An 11,967-nucleotide genomic window follows, 5' to 3' on the forward strand; every position below is an offset into this window, starting at 1 on the left:
AAGGTTAGATATATGCTTAAGAGTATCTTCTACTTACCTTAAATGTTAGTCCAGATTAAGTCATGTGTGAATTTACGTGTTTACTGCTTTCAGAATTGTTTATAATTCAAACATTATATCCTGTGAACTACTATTGTTTGTTCAGATGAGATAATTGAATATGTCCACTAAATAAACTAGTAACTGATAAGCCAAGTACACAAATTTCGGAAGGTCTACAAATCCGGTCTTTGGTCTGATGCACGATAAATTTACTCACAAGCGAGTAAAGTTATCTTATTAGTACAAAAGACATTTTCTAATTGAATTAAATGGCGGCTCTAATTATACAAACATTTCCAGATCCAAAGCCAACTATAAATATGAGCGACCCTTAAATCCCGCTCCGTAACAATACTCTATTCTAGTGAGATTGTTTCGCCCTCATATGTATCATTACTACGTTATGAGAAACTATAATAATTTATTCATCATAGAATAATAATTTTAAAAATGTGATGATTGGTGTGCACTCCATAATTATTTATAAAATAAAAAATGGAAAGGGTATAGATATTGGTAAGCATACTTTAGTATAAATAATAGAGGTTTGAAGTGAAGAAAAGATGAAAGAAATGGCATCTCAATGTGGCATTCTCTTGTGTTGCCTAGTAATGTTTGCTGGCTTAGTGGGCAGCACCAATGGCGCCCCGCCAGCGCAACTCAAAATCTCATTTAACCGCACTTCTTTCCCTTCTGGTTTCATTTTTGGAACTGGTTCAGCTGCTTACCAGGTCTCATTTCATTTCTATTCTTTCACCACATTTTACCATCATTTCATCTTCTACTGCATTTTGGTAATTTTGAAAATGTACAATCCATAAATTTTGTAGTTGTGCTACCTATTTTTCTTCTCCACGTAGTGAAATAATATAGCAAAATAATAAGTCATGTAATGTAATCATGGGTAATGACCTAAAATATTTCGATGTTTGTGTACTTTTATTAAATTTTAATTAAATATTTAAGTATCATTAATTATAGTCTAACTTAATGAATTTCATTTGTGTTATAGTCAAGTCTTATCAATTGCATTAGTTGAGTTTGCATTCACTCATGTACTTGAACAATTGTATATTTTTATAGAAAAAAAGGTCATTTATGCCTGTAAGATTGGTTTCGATGATCAAGTAAACCCTTAATATCCGAAAAATTTTAAATATACCAGTCCCTCCGATTTTGATAACCAGACACCCAACGTTTCATTTATGAGTCAAAATTGGGGCATAGTTGTTCACTTTTTAAGACGTTAGGAATATATTTGAACATTTCCGAATGTTAGGAGCTCACTTGATTCTGTAGGCAAACATTAAAGGCATAAATGACCTTTTTTCTTTTTTTTTATTTATTATTTTTTATCAATAGTGTCAATTTGATTTATTATTTATTCAACATGTCCCTAAAATATTTACAGTCTTTTTGAAATATAAGTTAAATTTTTAAATAATAACATATAAAGATATTTTACCTAAAATTTTCTAGTCACACCATAATTGATTAAAGTAAACAAATTTGTTGGAATTGATAAAAACATGTCTCAATGTTTTGATCATTGGATTGTAGCCGACAGAAAATAATGAAGGCTAGACACATATATAGAACAAGAAAACGTGCATTTTTATTTAAAGTCCGACTGTCTATGGACACTAAAAAATAGACTCTCGTTAGACCCACACATACATTATGCAATCTGATATTAAAAAGTCAGATTTTTTAGGAAATCTTTTTAACAAATATGCTTTATATAGTTTAATATTAAAAATGGATAAATGTCGAACAATTATTTTTAACTTAATATGCTTTTTATAGTTTAATTATTGCGAGAGTCTAATATAATTAGCAGTCTAATAAATTGATAATGTGTCATGTCTATTAGTTTCATTTTTGATATAACCATTGTTGATAGTCACTCCATTCTGATTCCGAAATATTAAAAATGGATAAATGTCCAACAATTATTTTAAAAAGATCAAACAAACGTTTTGAAAAATTTGAGTCACACAGCAATACCGTTTGGTCTAATTTTTTTGAAAAAATAGGTCAAACAACATGTTATTAGGTCTATACATTGTGACGTTTTATAGAACTTTTTTAAAATAAAATCAAGTAACATATTATTCGGTATAAAAACAGCTGAAGACGCGTCCAATAAAAATATTCTCCACCTGAATGAAATTTCTGATTCGGCCACTTGATAGTAGAGGTAACATAAGAGCATATTAAATTCAGTTATATATATATATATAAAGTTTTTCCTAAATCTGAAATTTCTACATAAAGATCAGATATAAAAAATCTCAATGAGCATTTTCAATTTTGAGTAGCAGAATTTATATGATAAAGGCCATCTATTTGAAGTGGTTAAACAATTGTCTATTTCTGAGGTTTTGGTTTAGAGTTTTAGTAGAATAAATACTTTAAAACTATTTAAAAGTTTAGCTACTAACCATTAACTATTAAAATAATTAAATTTTATCTTTGTTAAAAAAAGAATTTGTATGATAAAAAAATTTAGAGTTCAACTATATATTGATCTAACAGATTGGACACAACTAGTCTAGATTAATATTTGAGCACAAAATTAGATGAAGCTAGACAGTCATTTACATTTTAGTTCTTTAGATAGTCACGTGCGATAATGTGTATAGGTAATTTTTTCATCTAAATTCTATTATATTGTTTATTTAATAACAATATCAAATAATTAAATGTTAACTATTTTTTCTCTAAAAAAAAAGATTAACTATTTTAAGATACCTGTACCTTTTATTTTTATCCTCTAAGGGTTTTTGTTTTTTTACTTGATTCTTGTACTTACAAAAAATAATTTCATAAATTTTAGTTTTTTTAATTTTTTTTCTGTATTTTCAGAAATAATTTTATCTGATCCCTCACATTTCCACACTTTTATTAAGAAAAGGTCAAGTATAAATATGAAGTAAAGTAACAAAAACGCCTAAAAAACGAAATAAAGAAAAAAACGAAAAGTACAAAAATTTTAAAATAGATTTTGCCAATAATCAATCATAGAAAAAAATTATACATTATTAGATCTCCAATAATAATTTTATTATTATCTCTATGATTGAGCTCGACTTTTGTACAGTTTCATTTTTTTTCATCATTTGTTTTTTGTTGTTGTTGTTGTTTCCTATATGCTTTGGTGCTTGTGTGTTTTTTGTGATTATTAATTTATTTTCTCTGTTTTTCTGATTATTTTTGCATGAAGTCTGAGGGAGCTGCCCATATTGATGGCAAGGGACCAAGTATTTGGGACAATTTCACACATCAACATCCTGGTTTCTTTCTGTCTCTTTGGCCCTCTTAACTTTTTTTATTTTTCTTATTTTATATCAGTTTGATGGAAAGTTTAAATATATAAAAGATATAATAATTATTAAATAATTATTTATTATAATTAAATATCACATCAATTGTGCAATGGGGTGATATGGAAAGCAATAAATAATTAGAAGTATCAAAAGGCAATCAAATTAGTTATAAAAAATTATCATTGCCAGCTCTAGTGTCGGAATCAAAACCCTAAAACTTTCATTCTAAATTTCCAACATTGCCACCCGGCCAGCTCATCATATAGTCATATAATAATAAATAAACCATGGTTTCGTTATGATCAAATTAATTAATTTTATAAAATTTATAAATTTAAATAAAAATTGTTTGGTTGAATAAAATTATAAAAAATCATTACATTGAAAATTCATTTTTTTTCAATATCCATTATTTAAATATCCACCTCTTAAATATAAAAATTAAATTTATATGTGATTAGCTATCTTAAATTTTTATTACTCAAAAAATACTTCTACATACTTATGAATTTTAAATTCAATTTAAGCAATATTAGTATATTTATATCTTTTGATTTTATATTCTATATATTTTATATGAATTAGCAATATCTATAGATCTATTTTTTTAGTCCAAACAGGCACATGCAGGAAATCTGAGGGCATATTATTAGATGCCGTATTTCTTAGAAAATAACTTTATTAATTAATAAAAACTTTTATCAGAGAAAATTGCGGACCAAAGCAATGGAGACGTAGCTGATGACTTTTATCATCTTTACAAGGTTTCCACTCTAACTTATACATCACATTTATTTTAAAATTTTGTGATGCTAATTTCCACTAAATAATATTTATTTTGCCTTGCAGCAAGACATTCATTTGATGAACAAAATTGGATTTGATTCCTTTAGATTCTCCATCTCTTGGTCTAGAGTATTACCCAGTAAGATATAATTAATTAATTAATATTAAAATTGATTTCTAGATGTTTAATTTTAATTAATCAATTTTTTGTTACTTTTATTTATAGAGGGAAAAGTTAGTGGTGGAATTAATCCAAAAGGTGTCAAATTTTACAATGATCTCATCGATTACCTTATTGCTAGAGGTATTTGGGACAGTGTTCATTCAATTTATTAAATAATTTAGGAATTTCAAATGTTGAATTTCATCGCTAATAATATTAATTTCTTGATTATAATTATAGGTTTAATACCATTTGTAACATTGTTTCATTGGGATCTTCCACAAGCACTTGAAGATGAATATAATGGCTTTCGAAGTCCTAATGTAGTGTAAGTTCTAACATCGTGTTACCATATTCTTCATAGATTAATTGGCTATTTTTTTAATTAGATAATTTCTTTTATTTGTTAAGATTGAATCTTTATATTTTTTATTTTTTAAACATTAGGTCCTCCCGTCACGAAAATAAAATAGGAGTATTCCATGGGCCGTTAGTGTGGAATACGGAATTGTTTAACAATAATGCCAAAACTTAAATAGCTTAAAATTCGTTACTAATGAAAATTCAAATGATTATTAGGGATGATTTTCGAGATTATGTGGACTTCGTGTTTAAAACATTTGGAGATCGAGTGAAGCATTGGTGCACGTTGAATGAGCCTTATTCATATAGCATAAATGGTTATAACGGAGGTTCATTTGCACCCGGCCGATGCTCTAAGTACGTCGGAAACTGTGCCGCCGGTGACTCTTCTACAGAGCCTTATCTAGTGGCTCATCACTTGATTCTTTCACATGCTGCTGCTGTTAACTTGTACAAGACCAAATATCAGGTTCCTACATTTTCTTTTATTTCTAAGACATTACTTCTGGAAAATTTTATTTTGAAAATAATTGCACAGCCATTTTTTTATATATTAAAAAAATCTGATATAGTGCCAGCTAAACTAGTAATTAATTAAATTCAGTTGTTGCTCAATCCTTGTCTCTTGTTAATACAATATATTAAAAGTTCAAATGATTATGAAGATTATTGCTGCTTTAAATATAATTTTTTAAACTAATGAATTATATCTCATATATTATAAGTGTTGAAGAGCAAACTACTAATATTGTAGGTTGAATTTTTTCCATAAACTCTTCTCACTCCCCAGTTACTCAAAAGAAATAACAAAAAAAATTAGGACAACAAACAGAAAAAATATTTTTCAGTCTCAATTTCTTTGTTATTTTTTTAAAAAAAATTATGTCTCAAAACAATTATATATATATATGAATAAAATCAATAAAATCAATAACATATTTATCTATCTTATATTTCCAGAAAAGAATAAGGGATAAAAAATATATATTTGTAATATTTAATTTTTTTTCTAATACGTGTGAAAATTAAAAAAATAACAAACAAATGGAACATAGGTAAAATTTTAACCTAATAAATTGTATTAAATAAATTTGAATCATTTCTATAGAAATACTATAAACAAATGTTTGTTATATTTACTGAAACTTGAAATATTTTATTTTATCGTATTTCAATGTCAAAATCTAAGTAAAAAAATGGAAATAAATTTTATTTGAGTCTCATTTATTTGGATATATCAAACTTGTGCAGGCAACACAAAAGGGAAAGATTGGGATCACAATAGTAACCAATTGGTTTTTGCCAATATCACCAGCATCAGAGGCTGACCAAAATGCAACCCTCAGAGAAGTAGATTTCATGTTCGGTTGGTAAGTCTCAAGATTATTACCAGGCCCCCAATTTACATTATAGTTTACATTTTAGTCCTTTTTATACCAAAATCAAAGAACATGGTTATTATATTTAATACTCTCTCCGGTTCATAATATTTATCGCATTTGGTTTTGGTACAAGAACTATAAAAAAACAACTAATATGTTTTAATTTGTAAATATTTTTACCAAGTTAACCCGATATTGAAACTTGTTTACATTTTTAACTACCATTTTTATTTGTTTATTATATTCTTTTAATAAATTAATGGAGTGCAAACATGGTAAAATAGCAATTAATACTCTCTTAATATTATGACATGACAAATATTATGAACCAACAAAATTTCTCAAATGCGACAAATATTATAGATCAGAAAGAGTAGCAATTAGCAATCAAATATTAAAAAATATTTAAATTTTGTAATATATTTTTATAATTTTGGCATGTAGGTTTGCCCATCCAATTACATATGGTGATTATCCAGAGACAATGAAAAATCTGGTGGGAAATCGGTTGCCCAAATTTACAAAAAAAGAATCAGAATTGGTAAAAGGATCATTGGATTATTTAGGAGTAAATTATTACACCACAAATTTTGTATCAAATAATCCAGTACCTGCCACTGCCAACCATAGCTGGAACACTGATAGTCAAACTATTCTCTCCGGTACTAACCTCAAACCCTTAATTTCCTGCCAATCTGTTTCATTAATTTCTTTGCTCATATTTCCCTGCAGTTGCAAAGGCTGGAGTTCTTATCGGTACCCCGGTACGCATTGTCTTCATATTAATTTTATTTTATAATGAATTAATTAGTTAAAAATTCACGGGAATTTGATAAAACTATCAAATATAAATATTGCTTAAATTGATATTACACGATGACTTTCTAAATCTGTGAATTCAAAAAATATGAGAAATTAGACGGCGAATAATCGTTGATTTGTAAAATTTGGACTTTGAGATAAAAGAAAAACGATCTTTATTAAACTTTATCTGATCAAAAACTAACTCTCTCTAAAGTAAAGACTTACATATTAAAAATAAAAATTCCTATATATAATTAATAAAATTAAACATATCAATTAAAAATTGAAAATGCAAATGTGAAGGTCTAAACAAATAAATTTCGCCCAAAAATGATGGTATTATTTTTGGCTTGTTTTTAATTGAATTGAATTAGAAATTGTTTAACTGGCAATATCTTTATATTATGACAGAATTACAAAAATCCCACTATTTATATATTTTTTTAATGAATAAAAATATGGAGTCCCACTATTCAGATTTTAAATCTAATTGTTTATTAATTTTAAAATCACATCAATAATTCATTTTGATTTGTGTGTTGCAGACAGCATTGAGCTGGCTATACGTGTACCCGCAGGGAATTTACCACCTGATGGTCTATATAAAAAATAATTACAAGAATCCACCCATTTTCATCACAGAGAATGGTAACTAAATTTAAATTTCTCTAATATAAATAAAATAATTTCATGTGGAAACAAACTAATAAATAATTGTGTAAAAAAAAAACAACTAATAAATAATTGTTGAATAATTGGGTAGGGCTAGCGGATGCAAATAATGCATCGCTGTCAGTGGAAGAAGCTCGTAAGGATGCCTTAAGGATAAGATACTATCACTCCCATTTGACATATCTACTCAAAGCAATCAAGTAACTCAATTATTGTATTGTTACATATTCATAATTAGATAACGCTTTAAAAAATCCCGAACTTTTATCCCTTTTCAATTCTATTCTGACATTGAAAATTTGTCAATTTTACCCCATTCTTTATTTTTTTATTTCAATTGTATCCTAAAATATAAAATTAACCTTAAATTTGACAAAATTTCAAAAGAATTCTTAAAAAATGGTAAATTTAATATGTAAAGTTAATTTAATGCAAAAAGGATCAATTTAGTGAATTTTTGCCAAATAAAAAAAGGTCAATTTTATGCTTTAGGGTACAATTAAATGAAAATAGATAGAATAAAATTGACTGATTTATAACGTTATAATAGTATTGAAAAGGGGATGAAAGATCAGATTTTTTAAAGATATTAGACCTTAAATAATTAAATGCACAACTTTTAGAGTACAATAATTATTGTGGTTCAGGGAGGGAGCCAATGTGAAGGGATACTATGCATGGTGTTTTCTGGATGATTTTGAATGGGATGCTGGATTTACCGTCCGGTTTGGGATGATTTATGTTGATTTCAAGGACAAACTCAAAAGGTATATGAAATATTCTGCTTATTGGTTCCAAATGTTCCTTCTTCACTAGCACCTGGCCAACAGGAATTTGAACTGTTCGTTTCTCTGGGTGTATCTTCCAATAATGGCAATGTAGTTGCCTTTTATGTTCTATCCTAAACATTGTGTGTCTTATCTATGTATGCACTTTGGATTTCTTTAATTAATCTACATCTATTGTCTTTGGGTTTCAATGTAAGCGCCTATTCACCCCCAAATTGATATAATTGGAAATTGTTGTGATCGAATTGAGACGCGCACCGGAATCGGAACTATTTAATATGTTTTAATTTATAAATCTGATTTATAAATAACTAATATAAAAAATTTGTGTGTTTTAACAATAAAACTCAAAGTCGAACTTGATACAGTGCAGCTGGAATGTGCGGTTCGATTTTGAGTATTCAAAAGAAATCAATCTCTCCCTAAAAATTAGAGTTTATCGCCGAAAAAGTAAATTAGCGCTTTAAAACCACCGTGTAGCGCCACCACGGCAACCTTTCATCACAATAACCACTTTCAACTTAACTAAAAAGATTTATGATCAGGTGATATGCTTTTCTACCCATGGAAAAAATGCTTTGTATTCGTTCTAAAATCCCCAAATATCTTAATATCAATTACAGAATAGCCCACCCAAAAAAATAATCATCACTTTGGTATCGTGAAATCAAACTCATGCACAACTTCATTACCCAAGAGAAGATGAATGGTGCCTCAATCCAGCAAATAACGGTTACACTCGTGCATGAGCGGAAAAACCAATCATGGAAAGATAAGAGATCACCCTAAACCCTAAACCTCTACCAAAACCAAGAGCAGCAACCCCTAAAAAGACAAAACCCGAAAATGAAGGAATGGGGGAGAATGAGTTACTTGCTATAGCAGAACTCGCAAACAATGGAAGGCAACAAGCTATGGGAGGAAAGGTATCGTATGTAGAAATGGCTAGTCGACCACCAATTTTCAGAGGTGAAAGCTCAACTACAAACCGAATGGGTGTAGCTCTAGCTTACTAAATAGTAAGGCACGCAGCTGATTCTGTTCCCCAACAGATCATACAATCTGAAATCAATACAGGGGGGAACAATATTCATATTGGTGACAACCCAATGAACCAGAAACCACCATAAGAAATAATCAATAGGACCCAACACATACACATCACTGATCCATGCATGACTCTCAAGCGAAACACTCAGCTAGAAGCACAGGAGCCAAGACTAATGCTGGCGGCAAAAGTTTTGGCCATCCACAAGTGATACAGTTCTCACACCATTCAAAACATGATCGAGGAATTTTGGAGGCTGCGTGGAGAAATATCGATAGCCAGATACTCAGAGAATATTTTTACAATGAAACTCTCGCATAAGGAAAACTATGACTATATACTTGCAGAAAGGCCATGGAGCATCCAAAACCAGCTGATTGTAATTAAGGAATGTCCAGGGAACATCCTTTTGGCAAGTGTAAGGTTTGATTCAACTACCTTCTGGGTGTAGGCCATAGGCCTTCCATCGAATTATATTATAGAAGAAAATGCACAAAGCATAGGTAGCCTTTTCTACTTGTACTTTGAGGCAGACATCAACCCTCATGTTACACTATGGAGGTAACACATCTTGATATTTAAAGAATAGGTGAACATCCATATTCCCGTACCAAGAGGTTTCTCTAACAAATTAGAACTATGGGTGGATTTCAAATATGAAAAGCTCACAGATCTATGCTACTATTGTGGAATTTTTGGACACTCTATACACAAATTCCACACTTTGGAGTAACATGAAGCAAATGGGCTATCCTACTCTAGTACACCAAATTTCATCCCCAAAATGAACACAAACAAACTTCTCCACAACAGTCAACTCTCACTTGTTCATTGCAAACAAGGCAAGCCAGTAATCCATCAAGGACAATTACTGCTCACACCACAAGAGGCATAGCACAATCCAACCGGGAAAATCAATCGGTAAGTACCTAGAACACAACAAAAGCTCTCAGGGGTCCCATTGAGAACATTGAGTCTGGTTACATCAGTGATATCCTTAGGAGCAATAATCTACAACTTATGAGAGGTCAAGAAGCAAGAGAGAATGAAAATATCATAATGGATAGCATGGACAAAAGTGGCCTCCTCTTATCAGCAATTGGGATAGGCTGAGGTCTTTGCCAATCTGGCTTTGTAGAGACTCCAAGTCTAATGGCTATACCTTCAAACAATGATGCACAACCCAGGAGCCAAAATATTGCTAGAAATTAACAAGAGAGCCTCCAGGAAGGGAACAACTAAGGATGTCTTCCTCAAGGACTTCTACATCTTCTGAACCCAAAACTCCAGGGCAAATACAAGAAAAAGGGTCGAGCTCCAACTCTGTCACTTGAGGAGCAATATGAACTGGCGGTGAAACGGTTAACCCCAATCACAATGAGAACCTCCACGATGATCAGTATTTATCACAGACAGACAAAGATGAGATAAGAACATTGATGGAGGAGATCAATCCAGGAAACATGTCATGACCATCCTGTTTTGTAGATATAAATCAAGAACAAAACCAATCAATAACACCAATTGCCACTTCTCAACACAACAAAGGCACCTAGAAGAAAATGACAAGAAACATAACAACTCAACTGGCCATACACACAGTGCACACATCCATGATGGAACACATAGAGCGTAAAAGAAAGAGCCATGATAACAGCTTTGACCTGAATACCACACGCTGCTATAAAGAAAGACCAAAGTCCAAGTCTGTAGATTACTTATTCCTGGTAGAGGAAACAAGAGCAGCTCTAGAAGCCACATCACCAGCTCATATCCTAGAGGAAAATTTGAAGCACTATAATGGTCAAGAAGGGCACAACAAAGAAAATAAGTGAGACACAAACATAGCAAGCTATCTAAGGGTTCAGGAGGCCGACCCAAAAAGGCCCCTAGGGGCAGAATGAGGATCATTTCTTGGAACTGTCAGGGTTTGAGGTCCCCTAGACAGTCCAGTACTTGAAAAGGTATGTAAAATTAATTCCCCAAAGATTTTGTTCCTAAAGGAAACTAAGAACTGCGAGCAACGAGTGAAAACACTGACAAATAATCTGGATTTTGAAAATAGTTTTGTGGTAAACTCTAATGGATTATCGGGAGGTTTATCTCTTTTTTGGAAGAAGGAATGCAAACTACACATTCACCAATCTGCCCCCTTCTTCATTATAGCATCAGTAGAAGATTATAAGATTGATGCTTTTGATATTGTTTTTTGTTATCTAAATTTGAAGGTCAATATACGCAAATGGTAGTTGGAATTACTATATTACAATAAAAAGAGTCTCCTTAGTTCGTATTCGTTTTGTGACTTCAGTACTTTGATAGATCCTTCCGAGAAACAAGGGGGAAATGAATACTCCTATAGACATAACAAGGATTTCCATTATTTTTTGAATACCATGCTCTTGCTAGATTTGGGTTACATAGGTCCAAGATTTTCATATCTAATTACAACATGCCAAACATGATTCAAGTGAGATTCGATAGATTCATCTCAAACTTTGATTGGCAGTTTTCATACCTAATTACAACAGTAGAGCATCTGGCCGACATTGGATCAGATCACAAACCCATTTTGTTAACCACATCAAAA

At 30.6% G+C, this 11,967-nt stretch overlaps 1 protein-coding gene across 1 annotated transcript; it reads left to right on the forward strand.

The window, feature by feature from the left end:
* The first annotated feature begins 585 nt into the window (after positions 1–585).
* Positions 586–8,520, forward strand: LOC126661446 (vicianin hydrolase-like). Its single transcript, XM_050355300.2, has 13 exons — positions 586–773; positions 3,269–3,338; positions 4,077–4,135; positions 4,221–4,296; positions 4,384–4,461; positions 4,561–4,648; positions 4,900–5,152; positions 5,935–6,053; positions 6,510–6,727; positions 6,798–6,829; positions 7,415–7,517; positions 7,633–7,741; positions 8,189–8,520. Exons 1-13 carry the CDS (start codon positions 606–608, stop codon positions 8,355–8,357), a joined length of 1,542 nt encoding a protein of 513 aa, XP_050211257.1. The 5' UTR covers positions 586–605; the 3' UTR covers positions 8,358–8,520.
* Positions 8,521–11,967: the final 3,447 nt, after the last annotated feature.

This window comes from Mercurialis annua, linkage group LG8 (assembly GCF_937616625.2).
Source record: "Mercurialis annua linkage group LG8, ddMerAnnu1.2, whole genome shotgun sequence".
Classification (NCBI taxonomy): domain Eukaryota; kingdom Viridiplantae; phylum Streptophyta; class Magnoliopsida; order Malpighiales; family Euphorbiaceae; genus Mercurialis; species Mercurialis annua.

Bases quoted from the DNA above. Each gene is read 5' to 3' on its own strand.
- LOC126661446 (XM_050355300.2), top strand. From the start codon at position 606: ATGAAAGAAATGGCATCTCAATGTGGCATTCTCTTGTGTTGCCTAGTA. The intron at 3,339-4,076 runs GTTTCTTTCTGT...AACTTTTATCAG, and splicing joins TTTCACACATCAACATCCTG to AGAAAATTGCGGACCAAAGC. The intron at 6,054-6,509 runs GTAAGTCTCAAG...TTTGGCATGTAG, and splicing joins GTAGATTTCATGTTCGGTTG to GTTTGCCCATCCAATTACAT.